The following is a 20,189-nucleotide window of genomic DNA, read 5'->3' as shown; positions in this document are numbered from 1 at the left end:
TTAAATAACCTGAAATCGAATCTTGTGTTTTAGGGTCTAAGATCAATTCGGCCATTCAGCATTTTTCTCTAAAAAAACCGTAACTTCTTTATGCGATACAACAGTTTTAAAGATAAAAAATTAGCTTCCATTCTATTCGCCAGGAGATGAAAAACCAAAAGAGTAAAAAACAAGAAATAAAACAAAAACAATAAAAAAACGCGCTGGAAAGAGAGCATGTAGCCAGGCAAAGCCAATAAATCCATCGTTAACGTTAATACTTGATTGCATTGGGTTGTATATACATCATGAATACTTCATGGCGACGCGTAAAGTAGTTCTGGAAAATTATTATATCCCCAACTTGCATTTTAGCGGCGGAAGACTTCGCCAACACACTATGCGTGTAACGGGACGCTTTCGTACGTGATGTACGCGGCCATTCGATTCTATTACGTGCAATTTAATTCAATGGCAGAGTCTGAAAAAGTACCTCGTAAAGAATATACTGTATAAGCGAAAGGGATATGTCCGGGCAAGAAGGACGTTACAGGAGTTTGGTGGGCGGGGAGGGGGTTCCTTAGAAGGGGGTGTTTGATACGTTCCCACCCTGCCCCTTCCGAAGGGAGGGGTGCGAGGAGAGGCGTCAGGTGGGTCTTCTAACAATTTTGACAGGGGAAGGAGTGCTTATGATCCTTCATTTTCGATATAAAATGCTTTATTTTTCTTCTTCTTTTTTCTAATAGGCCTAAGGATACATGCCAATCCATTGTGATTATCTAGATACGTTGATATTTAAATGCATATTTATGTATATAAGAATTTTATTCAATTATACACCTTTTTTCACCTTAGTGACGTTGGTTCTATAAGGTGTTAAACATCTGATCTTCATCGGTTCCTTTGGTATGAATTTGCTAGACCCATACCTTTTCTAAGTGAGATTGCAAGACCCATTTTTTTTTACCATGGCTGCAACTCACGAGAATGAAGTAACCACCATGTGTATGTATGAGAGAGAGAGAGAGAGAGAGAGAGAGAGAGAGAGAGAGAGAGAGAGAGAGAGAGAGAGAAAATTTGCTTTCTTGCTTGCAAATGAATAGTAGTAGCACTTTTTCCCTACAACGGCTTTCTCGATTCCGCACAATATAAATAGGCAACTCGAAACGTATTTGGCAAATTGCTCTCCCCATTCTCCTCTCATTTTTTTCTCTCCCAACTTTCATTTCCACGAATCTTTGGCCCAACCCCTTCCTCCCCAACCCCCCCCCAACAACCTCCCCGGGCCTTTTCGGACCACCTACTGCTTTGAAGCTCCTCTTTCATCTTGGTCACCATCATTTTTATTTTGAATTCGCTTTCTTTTTTTTATACAAATTTCATTTCTCTTCCACTATCACTCTCATTGGATAAAGTAGCGAGTTGTGAGACGTTAACTTTATTTGTCTATTTATTTCAGACTAGGCCTATTCATTAACTCTAACATAAGAACTGACTTTCGGAAATGAGGTTGTTAGTTCCGTATGACCAAGGTGAAATGTATGATGTTTCTTCAGATGTCATTTATTAAAAAAAATTCCCATTTTTAGGAACAGTAAACATACTTGGTGAGATCATTCCTTTAGCTAGTTAATTTTGAGCTGCAACCCATTAATTTCAGTCCTCTACAGCTTTTAAGGTTGCCTGGATTTATAGACTCGTCTGCTGCATTTCACAATAGGACTATTAAGGCTAAGTGCATCTTCACAGGTGTGTTTTCCCCATCAGGACAAAATGTAGATATTATTGACGTCTCAAACATATCAAAATGGGCCTTGTAATTTTAAAAATTGTTGACTCAAAGGTCCTGTAACTATGTTCCATGACATAGGCCTTTGAGCATGGCAGCTATTTATGAGTGTTGACGTCAGTGGGAATAGGCAAGCCAGTGGGAAGAATGTGGGATAGGTCTAACGACAAGCAAGCTTATAAATTGGCCTCTTGAAGGCTGGAAGACTGTAGGATCGTGGACAGGAGATAAGTCTACAACTTAATGGCATAGCTAAACAGATACTTGAGAAGAGAGGTCCAACCCTCCAAAGTGGATGAGTCATAATCAAGAACAAAGAAACCTTAGGACAGGGAAAACCTTGGTGAAATAATAAATTTGAAGACCCCAAACTTTAGCACAAAAGAAGTCCCCCCAAAAAAGTTTGCTTGGAACGTTACGAATTTTTTCCAAGCAACAAATCCAACGTTGATTAAAGTTCAACATATGTACCACACCTGTACTATAACAAGTAACACTGCAAATCCTTTAGGGGTGACTCATGGGTGCTATACCTTTCATTAACAACTGCATAAACTTACGGGATAAGTAATTAACCAAGGCTACTGAACAATCATGACAAAGACTAATAATTGTATGCTTGAAAAATCAAATCTGTCATTCCAGCCTCAGACTACTCCAGGATTTGTACTGTATTATGGTTTGTCCAGCACATGTTCATCCAAGGATTGTACTTCTCTCTAGGCCTTCGTATTGGTGATAATCCTGCTACATAACATTTACTAACTCTCTTTCCTTCTCGCATTTCCAAATCTCCTCCTTCTCAGACTCTGGATATTCCAGCATTTGTATTACGATTTCCTAAGCGCATCATTCTTGGACATCAACATTTGCAGTTGCTTCTTTCTTAAATCTATTTCTTTTTTGACTGACCACTCCTGCATGGTGAAACTAATTCTACATGAGCACCATAAATTATTTGTTTATGAACTTCAAATCCATACTTACCAGTAGTCAAGCAATTTCTTCAACTTTCTGCAGAGTATCCCCACATTTTTTCATACTGCCACCATGATTCCAGCCCCACAATTCAGCATGTCACAAAGGCAAATCTGGACAAAGACAATAATATTTGCTCTGTCTTCAGTGCTTACAGCTTTGCACCCTGCTGACAAATAAAAGTATTTTCTATTTTTCTTTAAATCTTCAGCTGAAAACCCTTAAAGACCGTCAACTGACTATAAAGTCAAGGGAGCTCCACTGGGAAATCAGCCTTCAAAGTAAGACAAGTTAATGGAAAAGGTGACGAAAATATAAATACGAGGGAATAGAAAATAAAAACCGATATTCTTGAATTCATGAGATTTTAGCAGAGAGCAGGAATGAAATTGCTCCTCGCTTGAATATTCAGGGATCAGAAGACTTCACAACTGCACTAGGCAAAATATTTAACATTTTAGTTGTAGCCCAAAATAAAACTCCTAGCAAATGGAGTAGTTTTAAACCTTATACTTGAAAACTACACACTGTTAGCTGCAGCAGCCAGAGATATTTTGGGGGCAAAGGTCATTGGAATGGAATGGAATGAAATATAAAATTTAAGCCAAAGGCCTTGCGCTGGAACCTATGAGGTCATTCAGCACTGAAAGGGAAACTGGGAGTTAAAAGGTTTTAAAGGTATAACAGGAGGAAAACCTTGCAGTTGCATTATGAAAAAATTCTTACAAGAGATTGGAAAGAAAGATGGAAGAGAATATGAATGGAGTTACAGTACAAGAAATAAAAGGAGTTGCAGCAGCGGGCCGAAATGATACTACAAAGAACCGTAAGTACAGTACAGTAATGCCTACATTGCAAACTACACTGGCACGCCTCGAAGATATAAGTTGGAAAAATGAACATGATTTTTGGGGGGTAACTGATTCAAAAGACAGAATATTTCTCATGGTTTATTTCATGATACATAATTGTTTACACTATATTTGGTAGAAAATGTGGAGTGATGAGTGATATTGAGCCTTAGTGAACCAATAAGGCGCAAACTCCCTTGTCACAACACAAATTACAAATGAGATGAGAGGTTCCAGTTTACATATGCTTAAATTCACTGACGTCAAATATCTGACAATTCTTGTGGACAACATTTCTATAACTAGATGCCAATATCTCCATTTTGACCCCAAAACACAAACTGTAATAGGAACAATCTCATGACCTTTGTAGTCTGCCCTCAGGAAGAAATCCTATAGCGATTTTCTTACACACTACTCTCATTCTTATCATGTCCTCATACCTAGCTTCGGGTTTTTTTTTTTTTAACTAGCACACACTCTTCACTCTGGCTAACATTATATTTCTCTACAGCATAGCATATTTTTTCCAGCTATTACAAAAGCCTGTACAGAAACTGCATTCCTTCCTGACTGTATCTATATATATATATATATGCCTTTACACTTCCTGTGCATGTTGTTTCAAACTCACAGTAATCAAGACATCAAGAAAGTGTCTACACTGCTCGACAAGCACCGCTTGCCGCCTGCAGACAAATCTTTTACCAGACCTTTTCGTAAGCAAGTCATTCAGAACACGTTTGAAAAGGCATCAAATCTGAATTCCAAAGCCATTTATGCTGAAGCTTAATTATTTTTTTGTTTAAAATGATGACTATCACAATTGTCACACCTTTACATCCTATTCACAGTATCGACCACGATACTTTTACGTTGATAATTGCACCAGTTCTCTTCCATTAGGCAGATTTTTTTTATCTTTAAATATATTTAAAGCCCATGGGTACTCGGGCTAACACAATTTCACAAAAGTATACAAGAAACAGAAATTCATTTGCACGGGTATTCAGGATCTGAGTACTCGACTATCTATATATTTTTTTCACAGATGTTATATCATAATGGATGGACATTAACAATATCACAAATCAAATAAACAATAACAAAAGTAACAAAGTAATAAAAACTTATGATGAATAATCATTAAAACACAGCCCTCTTCTTCTTATTCGAAATTTTTATGAACTCAAAGTCATAGGTAGTCTAGTAATCAGGCCCTTTTTGCCCTGACCACACTTTGTAAACTTCTCACAGAATCAAGCAACACAGCTTTCAGAATACACAGAGAATGTTTTAAATGTTTTTTTTATGCCGGCTCTCTTCTGGTAAACAAGATTTTCCGACTGGCTGCCAAGGGTTGCAGACTCAATATCAAGGTTGTTCCTATATAAAACATAGGTTAGACTGACCTTGACACGTGACATCATCCCCATGGTGCCAGTTTCTACCACACTTGCTGATTTAAATATCACTCTAGGTGAGGTGTTCATTATGGACCACCCACCCTTAAACAAGCATGTCTTTATTTACCATCGAGGAACCTTTGGTGAATAATATCAATGTAGAACAATTCATGCAGTGGTAATACTCTTTTTTAAATTCACCTACCCACTACAAGTATAATTAAACACCTAGCAGTCTCAGTGTTTTAAGTATCAATAACCTTTATGAGTGGTTACATTGATATATTACTGAAGGAATCCATAGCTGTGTAATTTCTAACCTACAGAGAGAGACCAAACTATTGGTGGCTTGAGGGGGGCTATAATCAAAATCATAATCCAAAAATGAAGATAAACGTTTCAAACGTTTGTCGAGTCTGTTTCCAGTACCAGACGTCTTAGTATTCAAGCCTCTGTATCATCATTATCATCATCAAACAGACTTAAAACATAGTTAGGACTTGAGCAGCACAACTGTGAGGCCCAAGAGTGCGTCAGCATAAAAAAAGAGTGACTTAACTTAGTCACTTCGTGGGTCAACATCACTGAAAAAAGCTTAAAAAATCTCTCTGAATCTGGACAAGTTTATCCCCCTGAAACTGTCGTCAGATTTAGATGTGCGGGAGGTATCAGTGACTTTGAACTTACTGTGGGATAAAAAAGCTTGGAAACTATACAAAAAAACAACACAAAAAATAAACTGCAAGAACCTCTCCATCATAGAATCAGTCCTATAACCCATCGGTCGTGGATTACAACACGCACTCGGCACCTGGCCGAGTGGTATATGTCACTAGCCGTTTTTCTCTCTCACGAGGTAAAAACTAAATCATGACGTTAAGGGTCTTATGGTCCCCCCCCCTCCCATTAGTGTCCACTCTCTCTCTGGTCAAGTTTTAACAACAAGCGCTGTCTACTATGAAGCATAATCACACATATCCTATATGTATAGAAATGGTACAAACAAATCAAGTTAACAGATAGACAATAAGTAACATACATACATTAAAAAAATTGTCATGAATTGAATATTGAATATAATTCTGATTCAAAAAAAGGGGAAAAAAGTGCTGGCTCTCTCTCGCATGTATGTCTATATTGCCTAATACTGAGGTTTTTTCACCATTTAATTAATCCTACCTAAAAGCCGTAGAAAAAAGCATTCGTTTATCTACTCAAAAGAGATTGAGCATTTTTACGTTTTTCCGGGGAATTAGACTGATCCATTCCATATTTTCATCAACTTCCTCTTCTTCTTCTTCATTTTGGTTAAAACGGTACAAATGCATAGATAAGAAAGCATGACTTGTCTACTACATAGTTCTGGTGTTTATTAAGTGCACCTCCTGTACTACTAATGAACTGCAAATGAAATAACGAACCTTATTTACGGGCAGGAAAAGATTACACTGGCAAACATTTATCATCAAGAAACTACATGTATTACACTTGAGCTTATGGAAGATACCAGCAAATGTTTTGGCTTCAACAACAGTTCACTAGCAGCGGCAAACAGGTTTACACAGTGGTCTGACGACTGTTCAACAACCTTTTTCGTTTCAGTTTGACATACGTGTTTGTGCACTATCCATGGTACATGTTTATGTCTAGCACACAGATGACCTCATCCCACTGGGTAAACCTGACAGCAACCACTTGGCTTTTCCACAACCACCAAAACGTTACTTCTTTTTTTAATATTTTAAATTTAAAAGGACTTCAGGGTACGGTAATAGCTATTGTCAGATATTTGCTTGAGAAATCTGCCAATACATAATATATAGAGTATGACTTCAGCAATGACTTACCATCTATTATAATATATAATACAGTATCCACTTTCACACACTCTAATCCTATAGAAGAAGCAATGCACACGTACTTACACCAACATTATTTTTTTTTTGTCTTAGATCCATAAGAAATGCTACAATAGAAATAGCTTAAGTAGAAACATGAACTGACAATGAGAATTTGCCAATCGTTCCTAAAAATCGATGGAAAAATTCAATATACAAATAAAAACATTACGTAGCGAGATGCCTTTAAATACATCGGACATTTGGATGTGCGTGAAGTCTCCAGCAATTTCATGTTCTCTAGATCTTGCAATAAACCTAAGATTCACCAAAAAAACCCAACCAAAAAAAAAGGAAAATAATGCACCCTTATGCAATCATACCTGAGCGTCAACAAAATTGCTGGTGACATCACATATATTGTCTTGCAAGCTGCGAAAAATCAAGCAACACCTAGGAACGCTGCATTGTTAAGTGGACAGGGAGATGATGGCGTATATTTGTGCAACAGAGGGAGGCCTCCAGCAGACCAAGGAATCGTATAATATCCTGCCTTGGTCTCTGAGCTACTATACGTAATAAAGGTTATGTAAAAGGAAGGTAAAAGCACCTATGGAATATAAATTGTAATACAGTAGGCAACATGACATATACTATGGTCAAAAATTTTTATTTTAGTTGAAGGAAAATTTGCCTCCCATGAACTTCTCTTCCTCAAGTACTGTATACACCCCTTCCTTGGTTAGGCCAATCTCTCTCTGCCTCACTTCTCAACTGAACTACTGCTTCTGCTGCTGTTGGTAAAACAGGCACAAAACAAAAGAAATGATGAGCGTACTGGTTACATCATCTGCGTCACATTTTTCCGGCATACACTCTTCACAGTTTGCTCCTCCCCCGCTCCTGACTAGACTTGAGTCGTATCACAAAAGTACATAGAACACCGAACAAGTCGAAGAGAGAGAGTCACTTTTCCACGTAGCACCGTCACGGATGATGCAAACACACACACACAGCGATACTTAGTTAGTATTCTCCTCGTACTATCACATAGCAAGTTTTATGGTCCATTTTGCTATGGGTGAAAAAGGGATTAAATGCGGTTAATAAATGCATTATTAACTTGACGGTGTGTGGGCCCTCATAATATATTTTTACTGGTGCAGACACACACACACACTGAAACATCAGAATCAGAAGCACTTCCACGGTTCATACACGACTCCGAACCTTCTTCGAGCACAAGACAGAGAAAGGAATACTGCTATGTATGTGATACACACGACACTGCAAGAGACACTCAGAAGCAATTATTATTATTATACGTCCATCGGCTGGGGCTTGCAGTGGTGGTTACGAGGGGGTACAACAATGGAGTTCACAGCAGGTTAATTAATTAATTATCTCATGAGCGGGGGGGTTTTTGAAGGGCAGGGGGGCGGCGGGCTGTGACGCAGTAACAATTAAAATAAGACTTAGGGCACCCCAATGAACACTTTTCTTCAAGTTCCTGTAGGATATGGTGGTGGCTTTTCACTTCAAATTCCTACCCCTCGTGAAAACAGAGAACTCGCTTCTTTAAGAACTAAGAATTAACTGGTGATGAACCTTTTACTCTTGGGATGCTGAGATATGCCTGGCTGTAAATGTAGAGAGCTTCACCATTAAGAATCACATGATCAATGAACAACATCATGAAAATTTCCTTATAAAAACTGCCAACATAAAAATCCTGAATCAAAAAACCTCCGGCAAGTCCTCTGTATTCACGTCTTGAGTCCATCCCACTGGGGTGATATTCCTTCGTGAAATCCTTCAAAAAGAGAGAGAGAGAGAAAACAAAAAAAACCAGAATCTTCATTAGCGTCGAGTATCAGCAATCGAGTGCGATGTTCAGTGACACGGGAGCGGTAAACAGGCTTTTTGCCTCTTATGGCACAGGATCAACGAGGTCCTTCAATGGGGCTGTCGAGGACCTCACACATTCATCTCGTCACTTACCACCATCCTTAGGCCTCCATTTTGAATGTGGGTGGCTGCTTCATTTCTGAAAAAGTAGTGAAAGTGGGTTGTGAGTGCAGGACACAGGCTTGGGGTATCTACTACAAGGGGATTTCAGTGAGTTTAGTAGAAAAAGGTCCTTATTCTTGTCAGCTGAATGTCAAGTTTAAAAAGCATCTTTCAAAGGCATTTTATTATGATACAGTTTGAAAATTTTGGTACACTTAAGCTTAGAAAATTATACTAGTTTTACAGATAACCTTAAAAATAACGGTTTCACTTTCTCAGGAGAGTTTTCGATGAAACATATGAATATTAACACTGTATTCAAAAAATAAAAGTTACAAACTTTCCAACAAGGAAGTTAAATTTATGTTAACACTTTTCATCTCAAGGAAAACGTGACACTTATTTGCCTTGAACTTCAATATGAAAATGAAAACAATATAAACAACAACTGGTGTTAGAAGCTTGCATCATTACTCCAAAAGCTATCCAGGAACATTAGCTAAAGTGCTCATGTGTAACAGGTATACATACTGAAATATTTCATTCTTGTAAAACAATACAGCATTCTGACAGCAAGCTAACTTGTACAATATTTGCAACACAAACTGAACTTGGTATAGTTCAGAAAACTAAAAATATACATCTGAAGAATGCTTAATTAATTAATAATTAACTAAACTGACAAATATTATTCGACAGGCCCACGTAACCAAAGACTCACCATTAAACCTACAAATCTATTTGTTCAACTCTGATTTTGTCACCATAATTTCTTCTTTAAGGCCAAGGATAAACTTATCTAGATCATCATTTTGCACCACTGAAACAATCATCAATCATACCGGAAAATGAATGTAGTTATTTGTGGGGAAAAAAGTATGGGGAATATTATTTGGAACTACATTAAATGATAGCTCACTAGCACTTGGTCTGTTAAACTTTACTCCACTATGGGTCTATATCACGAACAGACATAATGCTCGGTGAAAAGCTGACAAATGATTTTAACGAAAATACAGTATATATCTTCATATCTGCAAAATAACAATTAAGCAGCATCTAAATAATGGAATTACAATTTACTGGGATCAGAATTTGTTTGTGGCCATATGCAAATGATGAGTTTTACAATACCTAATAAAACCCTGAACATATTTTTAAATACTTTAACTAGACTAATGAATAATAAACTACAGTAAGTTAGTTCATTAACAAGAAACCAACATACTAAAAAGCCGATACTTTCACCAACTATAAAATGACTGTAGGAAATGCTAATTCGTTTTTTCACAAACACAGTGTACCTGTACTACATTACTACACAGATTAGAAATTCACTAAGAAATAATTTGCCATTTTTATAAGTATGATGTATTTTTAAAGCCACAAAGCTGTTATTTATTATCAGCAATACATAAGGAAACAAATCTCTGTTAAAGATTCATACTTTCTTCCAGCCACAACAAAACATTTCACATGATAAATGATTAATCCGGGTTTAAAATTAAAATGATTCTCAGGTATAAGACCAAGAAAATTTTTACAAGATACAAGATAAGGATAGAGGCCTCATGAGCAAAGAAGACAGTAAGTGATCTCATACAGCACATTTCAATAAACTGCAGAACCCTCTCTTCGAAAACAGCTGTACCATCCTACTAGTCCAACTTATTCCCTTTAAAGTGTAAATAACATTAACAAAGGCCATAGGTCAACTAAATATGTTTATCATTACTTTCTAAATACTGCATGGAACTTGGACACATAAATATTGTGAAAAGATTATTGGTGTATGACTTGTCAAAACTAACACAGACTATTTCATCACTGCTTGCAAGCACCACAAAGGAATAGCAGATTTCAGTATGGAATCACAACTCATGAAGTTCCTAAATGCTGGAATATAACGAGTGAATAGAAAGACAAAGAAACAAAATGACGTTGGGGGAAGATTGGAGGCAGCAAAGAACTGCTAGTGTACAGTGATTTCTGTAAGGCATAATGTAAGCAGCAGCCCCACACAGAGTTTGCTTGTGAAGAGAGACAAAAACTGAAAACCATGCACTTCTCTCTCTCCCAGGTCTGAAGCGGAAAAGAAAAATGAGGGGAGAGAAAAGTGGAGACTAATCATGGTGACAGGAGGTTATAAGAATTGTGGAAACACAGGGTAGGAAGGATATTCCAAAGCTTAAGACAGCACCTTGGCAGGTATTGTGTATGCAGCCACCTTCTTTCTTTCTTTAAATCATCAGCTGAAGACCTTTGTGGAGAGAGTCAACAGGCTATAAACCCAAGAGGGTTCCAAAGAGAAATCTGTCTGTAGAAAGAGACAAGTTGAAGGGAAAGGTGATAAATAAATAAATATGAGGGAATGCAAAATACGATTGATACACGTGACATTCAGAAGTCAGCAAAAAGCTGGAATGAATTTGCTCCTTGCTTAAACATTTGGAGACCAGAAGACTCCACAACTGTACTAGGCAAACTATTCCAAATTTTACTTGCAGCCAGAGTAATACTCCTAGCAAACTGAGGAGTATCAAACCTGACACATAAAAACTTACAAGTTGTTTTGAGCAGCAGCCTGAGATAATGGGGGACCCTTCCCTGAAGATTAAATGATACCCTCAAGTTAAATGCAGCCATCTGCTTCACATCACCAGTACATTAACTCTCCATTTGTCAAGTGTTGCAAGCAAATAGTGATGAAATACCCCTTCCTAACACTCTTGGGCAAAGTGTAACATTCATTACATTTTCCTAAACACAAATACTGGCCTGGGAGTCAATTTACATACAAAAACTTTTCAAACTAGCTTACAAAGAGACCAGATTTATATATTTCATAAATATAAAATTGGAGCCCTGTGCATGAGACATCATCAAGAAAAGGTTTGAATAGTACGCAGTAGTATTTATCTAAATCCTAAAAAGTATTTAATTTTACATTTTGTGATGATCTATTATACCTCAAAAGGTGTTACATAGAATGTGTGTGCCTGGATACTTAACAATTAATTTTGTTTGTAATCTCCAAAAGAATTAACTTTTAATTATACCTGCAATTTCCAAAACAAAAACTGCCAAAATAATCACCTTAATACAGTATTTTTATTGAATTTGATTTTCATTTAACGTTAAAATCCCTAAATAACTTTGTAAAAGAAGTATACCTATGAAAGTCTAATTAAAATACAATGCTTCTTAATTCCAATTCTTATATGCTGCTATTTCACATGTTATCTCAAAATCAATTATGAAATACTTTACAGGCTATAATACTGGAGTACCCTAAAGGTTTGTTAAGATTTAGCTGATTTTGATATGTATCAGAATTTATATGAATATCCATAAGTTTGCCATGAAGACTTCTGGGAATTCTTTTGGCAGAACTACTACAGATCTTAAAAACCATTATTGTTCCTGTGATATTAATATTTTCTATCAATAGTATCCCAATGCCAGTTTTGTGTAAATACCATGGGTAGCAAACGACTTGTGCAAAGAAAATTCTACAATAAAAATTATGTAAAGACATTACACTGTATACTGTACTTCTAAAAAACCAAATTTAATACATACACATCTTTCTTTTGTGTACTATGGTGTGGATCTTTCCATGAACTTTGAACTAAAAATAAATCCTACAGACAGAAGGAGCTGAAATGCTAAATTTAATTTTATATGCCATAGATACAACACAAAGCACTTTCCTACTGTTACTGTGACATTTGCAAATTCATAGCGTCTCCTGACATTCTTGCAACCATCGAAAGAGGTGCAGTGAAGATATAAAGTACTCTTACCAATAGTTTCTATAACCACTTTTTCGGAAGTAGCTCCTTAAAACAGAAAATGGGATAAAACAGGTTATTTTGTTTAGGATTTATCAAAGGACTTCCGACCAGTTTTTAAACAGTTTAAGCTAGAAATATTTCCTTCCACAAATTTTAGCTTCTAGCCTTAAACGCTGTTGTGGTACTATATGAATATGCCAAAGTACTGTACATACCAAAAATCCCTAAACAAATATGCATGTAATAATACACTGAAATGTCTATATACAAAATATTTCATCAGTAATATTACTGTATCATTACCTCATTCATATTACTCTCATTACCTTCTGAAGAAAAATACCTCACTTCAGTGGGTTACTTAAGTTATATAACTAGATGATGTTTACATCTGTTATTAAAGGAACATAACCAAACTAGCTTTTGTAATTCTGAAAAAGCAGTGGCCACAGAGGCTGGTGAGTTCTGAAAGGTAAGAGTTTGTACCAAAAACAACAGCTTTTAAAAACCATTTCTACATTTCATACAATTGTCCTATTACCCTGTATAGTCTTTTTTTCAGTAATCTGAGGCCATGATCTTGTAGAAAACATAATTTGTTTCTAACAAATGTTTAGGTTTATATCATAAGTTCAATGCCTTAGACTGATGTTTAGGGCTACCTAGAGTAATGGTTTATCCATAAAAAACAAAATTTATCTTTAAATGCTTTCATATTTCGCTCCAGAAGCACTATCTGTGAGCTAATCTTTCTAGCAGTCCCCTTCAGTTTTCAGATGGAGGTCCATCTTTCCGAACACTCACCCTTCAAACCTAGCCAGCCTCTGCTAAAACATTACTTGTAAAAATGACTTGTGCCTGGCATGTGAGATTCCTTACACGTACCTACGTTATATAATTTTAATTTCATAATTACTATGACAAGTATAGATACACAATATTCCAAAGAATATTGTATATCTATTCAAAACTATCTCTCAAAACAGGTTTTGGTTTGAGCAAGATTCTTCTAATGAACTACAGTTCATATATTAAATAACATTAATTTGTCATCACATTGAAATGTATCTCAAAAATCAGACATTATATAGCAGACAATTAGTTTGATAAGTATATCCTGTACAGCACTTCAATACAGAGTTTAAAGAAAAAATGGCTGGGAAAATCTTTACCTGTTTAATGATTTATACTTAGATCGATGTAAACATCATTATACTGCAATAACAGTATAAATGATTATAATAATGTAACACCCACCTTCAAATCTTGTCTTATAAAATTTTAACACTTCTTCCTACAAGAGCAAAAACTGCTAAAAGGCTTTGCAAAACAATAAAAATAATGTTAAACTTGACTGTATAAAAACATATCAAGCAATTAGGCATTTCTATGAATTCCTCATGCAATCTAGAATTGCACTGTCCCTGTTCTGATACTTCAATCATGGACCCTATTCCAAAATTTCTTTTACAATGATGTGAGATAAGTAACAGGCTGCTAACACCCCTTTCTATATTTCTATACAGGAACAAAACATGCCATTGTGGGAATATATATATCTTCTTGTTCTTTCTTATTTTTCTTTCTTGTTATTTAACAAACTGCACTCTGATTCACTTTGAAGAAACTAGTGGGGATTTTTCACACTAATCCTTACAACACAAGTTTTTCCAAGCGGACTGTCTGGTTTCAAACTTTGTACATAACTTCTTCCAGTCTGTGACTTTTTCCCTGTAGATGAAGTTAGTATACTGAGCCAGTCACAGGTATAATCAATCAACCACCTATCACAGTCATTAGTAAAATCTGGAAGTATTTCTGTACCTGGGGTTGTATTCCTTGAATCTTAGTATTTTTTATTTTCCCTTACCTGAGTCAAGGCCTGAATATTTCATAACTGTAGCCAAGTGCATTACATATTATCGTCCTGTGTAACCTTCATTAAATACAGTTTTTTTTTAGTTTTAATGGTATCATAAGAAGCAATCCCACACAACATACTGAGAAAAAAATGTTGTTTATATTTACTTTAACTGACGTAAACTATGATGAGCATTACTATGCATGACATATTTGAGTTTTTACGAAGCAAAACACATGGCAATGTAGGAAGCCTTTTTTAAAACTTTTGTCAAAACGCCTTTGACAGCAAAAGACTGACAACCATATTCCTTGTAAAGCAATAACTTAGATCCTTAAAATAATTAAATTAATCTCCATTAACAATGCATGCACAGAAATGCTCATAAAATACATGATGAAGACATACACATATGTATATAAATACAGTAGCTACCACATAACTTGTAATCATAAGTTAGCTTATAGTCTATTAAGCCTACTATTTACAGCTGTAAAATTAGGACCTAAGGTTATCAAGTAAACTGCTTGTTATGTCATGGTTGTCCATTCCATTAAACCAACTCTAATGCTCGTGCAAGCATGCAAACTGGAGAAGCAAGGAAAGCAAAAATACACCAGTTACAAAAAAAGCAAAATAAACCGGGCATGCAACTTTAGAAAAAAATTCACACCAAACGGGAAATTTGGGAAATATTTTTTCTTTTGCTAAATCAAACGCCTCTTGTGTTGATGCTCGTAGGCTTCGAGAACTGAAAATCATCATCACCTTCAGCTTAGCAGCAAAACAAGAAAATTCTTATTCTTTTCCAAGTCATTTTTTTTTTGGACGAAAAACTAACAAACCAGAATAGCAATGAGGCAGGACACCCCTCATGAAAATGAGTAAGACACATCACCAAATAAACTTAATGCAGCTGCAAAGTAAAAAGTTTCTTTTGGTATCGCTAAGACACACAAATATATATTTGTAGACTGTTTAGACTCATGCCAATAAATCTTGACATGAAAACCAATAGGTATTTTGGACCAGGATTCTCATGAAGTTTTTTTCTTGTGTGTTATAAAATCAAGAGAGTCTGAACATTCTAAAACTTTACAGTGAGCTCGGGGGCGGGGGGAGGAGGGGGGCTGGTCAACATGTAAACTTGACAGTTTTTATGTCTGAAGAAGTGCGATCATCTCTGTTACTCGCCAATAGAATTTGACAAAAACTAAGTTCGTTTTATACCTTTTTGGTTTGACAGTAATGTAAACAATACTGAGTACCACCTATATAAAATGAACTTACTGAATTTCAAGTTCTACCATGGCAGGTAACTAAGACAAAACACATCTCCAGATATATTTGAATTCTCATAGACACCTCATTAAATGAATAATTCAAAACGTTTCACTTCTGGCTAATGTCATTTTCACTTGAAACTAGCAACAATTCACTCTAGCCAATTCTAAATCTGATTCAAAAGATTATAAAATCAAGTGCCATGAGAATTTTCTGCTTTTGTTTTTGTGAGACTGAAAAGAGAAGCGGTTTTACGCCATTAAAAGCCAAAAAATCTCTCTGCGAACACTAATTGAAGCTATTGAAGGTCTTCAAAAGGAGGTTGGGTGGGGGAGAACTTGCTATCATCAAAACAGCAACAGGAAAAATCCACGAAGCATTGAATGAAGAGCTAAGGGATGTGTCCATAGAAAAACTTACAGGTCTTTATCAGTTTCCTCGTGAGAGAAGTAAAATAAAACAGGTTAGACATACTCGGATATTCCGACGGGGAAAGGCAATACCGATCACTCCCTCATGCACATCGGTTCCTTGACTTTCTTTCGGTTTTAGTATGACTACAATAAGTACAAAACTGCAAATAGCTACATCAGAGACTCTAAAATACAGTTGTATATTATGCAATAAGTCAACAATGTAAATAGTAATGCCATTATGATGTTATGTAGTCAAAGACTCTGCCTCACTCTTGTATCCGAAGTGACTCCTCTCTTATCCGATTTGATTTTGGACTCGCGTGGAATAAGCATGTGACATCTGTGCTGATATTAGTGTTGGCTAAAAGTATAGAGTACTGTACTTTCTAGACGATTTGTTCAATGCAAAGGATATTTCTTCAGGTCAAACAGATTTTGCATAACTTAACTATACAAAATTTCAATATTTCATCTTTTTGGGTTTAAGACTTGAAAACAAGACTTTATTAGATTTAACATATCTTGAGCTTTTAATCTTGTTAAGTACTATATTGCTAATGCTATCTGCATTACAGTATATATACATCATACTGTATCATAAACTAACTTCTTCACCACAATTACAAATGCCTGGAGGGTGGTCTAATTTCTGCACAATGATATCAAACATTTGCTTTGCATAGGGAAACTTCCTCCTTTCTATTCATAAGGAAAATGAACTAAATTTGATAATTTTTTCAATTCAAAATAATAGTTTTATAGCCTAATGAAAAATGATGTAAATTTATTAACCAGACAAACTTAAAAGTTTTATTTCTAAACCTAACTTGATGGGGTACTCAAAATAAAACTAGTTTTATAGCCAATGAGAGATGATGTTTTTTAACTATGAAATAAAAAATTATTAACCAGACAAACTTAAAAGTTCTTAGAAGTGATTAAACCTAACTTGATGGGGTACTCAACATTTCAGTTAAAACTATTTTTGGAATAATAAATAATACAGACTTCGATGCAATCTTTTTTAACTATGAGAATCCTCAAACATCAGCTACTGATTACAAATACCTAACCATATTGTTCTATATGACATTAGGTTACACTATACAATATATACATATATATATATATATATATATATATATATATATATATATATATATATATATATATATATATTCTTCCTAGCTAATTTCTATTAAATATAAATTATATAGAGAAGTCAAATGAGGAACATACATCTGATGCATATTTATACATCAATTTTCTACACCTCTAACCCCAAAATCATCCATGTATGAGACCAAAGATTAATTAGATGTAAATTAACAAATTCCAATCACTAAAACATTTAGATGTCAAATGCAAAACCAAGACCTGAAGAAATACTTGTTGATATTCTGGGTCAAACCCTACAGACTAGATCATTGACATGTACTGATTACTGTAGTGTTTCTTAAGCAGCATGAAAAACAAAAAACTTCGTAAAAAGTGTCGAGGTAGATAAAAGACAGTGAGCAGAGTCCTATCCAGCAGAGTGTTAGACTAAAGAACGCAGCCCAGTCCGAGTCTACCATCAGGAGACTTACTTGTCCAGGAGTTTGCGCATCTCCTCTGTGCTCTTGGTAGCCTTCACTGCAAGAGGAAAGTTGCTGTTTTGAGAACCAGCCAAAACGGTCATTGTTGGTGACTTTTTTTTATTTAAAAAACATCCCAGCCTTCCTTGCAGTCTATATAGGATGTGTCATTAAGAATTTTACATAAAGTATAAGACAAAAGAGGAGGGGGAGACCTTGGTTCACAAAAGCTTTATATATATCTTTTTTAATTTTTGAAAAGACCAAGAGCAATCACACAGGCTCCAAAAATTAATACAGAGCAGAAATTTATTATTTTTAAGTTCAAGATGACCCTAAATGTGCAATTAGCCCCCCCCAAAAGAATTGCCAAAAGGAAGTCATTCTTTTTGGTTCTCTACACTGGAAAGATGGGTATCCATTCAGCTACTGAATGTGTGTGTGACATTTACTGATGATAAAAGTTATGTTCTAGAAGATTTTAAAACAAGGAACATCAACTACACACTGGGATGTTGATACATTGAGTAAACAACCTTATTTGACTTATAAAATAAAATGTAAAAATTCACACCAATATATTAGCAAACTTAATATTCCAAGACATAATTAACAAGCACAAGTGCCTTAACAGTTCACTGTCAGCATTACTGTAACTTAACGGATACCATCAACTCTTCGTTACCATTCTCCTGCCTTCCTACAATACACACACAAGTCCTATCAGGCTATGATTATATAATCATATTAATACTGTACTCAGTTACTCAGGAGTCAGACTAATAGCATTTATTCATTGATATCAAATTAACAGGTGAAGATATTTTGTTTGGTGTTTACTTTCTTCTGTCAACCAAAGACATTGTCAAATTTATTCTGGAACACATTCAACATCCAAGCATTCAGACTTCACGCTCTCACTCTCTTGTCAGAACTTATGGTCCCTTGTATGAATGTTTTACTTCTAAATCGGCACGATTTGAAAAAAACTTTGTTTCTTCATATACTGGTGCTAGACTGATATCTTTCGCACATACAAGTAAAATATAAAAAAAGAAGGGTTGTTGATTACTAAAAAATAACCCTTGTGTGATTTATTAACCATAAAAATACTTGCAACCTTTATACAATTAATGTCTTATAGGCTTATCTCATACAAAACAGATTTATACAACAACTGTTTGCATCACATTATACCATACCATTTCTCTTCTTTCAGCAGATATTCATATTTACAATCGATACACCAGTATTTGGACGAATACAGCCTCATTCCTTCCCTTCAATTATAGCAGTACCTTTAGTGTGTCACTAGCATTTGCTAAAATAGGGCCCAATACTACCACATTACTCGCAAACCTTATGAATGCATGTGAAACAGATGAAATGGTTTATCTAACTCTTTAAAACTCATAATACTCACTGAATCAAATGTAACATACAATACATTTTATGATTCCCTACTTATAAGGTTTATTTAAGATGAACCCACAATACAATGCAAAGAACTTGGGCCTGAAGTTTCTGTCATGTTTACTGTTCTGCAATGAGTTGCTTATTTTTCCTACTGGTGTTGATATTCTTTTCAGTGACCAGGTGATGACCGGGTGCATGGTTTAAGAGATAACAAGGGTAAACTGAACAGGAACTTCAGTTAGTACTTACCAACAAAAATGCCTGTAGCAGTAATAAAGGTCATCAAAACATTTTAATTCACAAATCATCCCTATCCTGTAAATGCCCAAGCAAAACTGTGCAAGTAATCTAGCCTATGATACCTGTCACCTGTTTCAAACCTAGATGGCTCTTGCTTCATCTTCTTGTGAGAGATGAAAGGAAATCACAAGCTAGTTACCTGTAGAGGGTTTCTTCAGGCAATCAATTTCTAACTGTTATCAAGAATAAGATAAATGGCGAATATTTGAAATCTAGATATATTTGTTTTGAGGTGTGGGGAGAAAAACTATATTTTTGGGCACATGATGAACACTTAATTACGTAATAGCATGATGTATGCTAAACTGCATTTACTAGAAGACTCAATACTTGTTAATAATAAAATCAGAATTTATTCTCCCTGTCTGTTGCATGAAATAAGATTTAACTCTTACATTTAATGATGTCTGAGAAATTACAAAGAAACATTTACTATCAATGATCAAAACTAATACAACAGATGAGATTCTCACAAATTTACCCTATGACAGGTCATATGGATCAACTAGTGTTAATTCTCAGACACCTCCTTTGTCCATCTTACTAGGATGGTTATGCATTGTTTGTTAGTACAAAGGCAATTAGAATAACTGGTAAATTCATGCAGAGAAATTAAAATAATTTTTTTGTATTTTGTTGTTCCCTACTAATGTTCTGTTTTGATGAAATATAAAGCACATTACAGAA

The 20,189-nt window shown here is 35.4% G+C and overlaps 1 protein-coding gene across 1 annotated transcript in view; it reads right to left on the bottom strand.

Moving 5' to 3' along the window:
• Window positions 1–3,683: 3,683 nt before the first annotated feature.
• The window catches only part of LOC136855881 (cell adhesion molecule Dscam1-like), a 607,418-nt gene continuing 590,912 nt past the window's right edge, over window positions 3,684–20,189 (bottom strand). Inside the window, 2 exon segments of the mRNA XM_067133289.1 lie at window positions 3,684–8,888; window positions 17,799–17,844. Coding sequence (XP_066989390.1) covers window positions 8,819–8,888; window positions 17,799–17,844 — 116 coding nt within the window. The 3' untranslated portion in view covers window positions 3,684–8,818.

The sequence above is a fragment of the Macrobrachium rosenbergii genome, chromosome 33 (assembly GCF_040412425.1).
Source record: "Macrobrachium rosenbergii isolate ZJJX-2024 chromosome 33, ASM4041242v1, whole genome shotgun sequence".
NCBI lineage: Eukaryota > Metazoa > Arthropoda > Malacostraca > Decapoda > Palaemonidae > Macrobrachium > Macrobrachium rosenbergii.
Note: the sequence above shows the minus strand (reverse complement) of the source record. Positions and strands in the feature narration are given on the sequence as shown.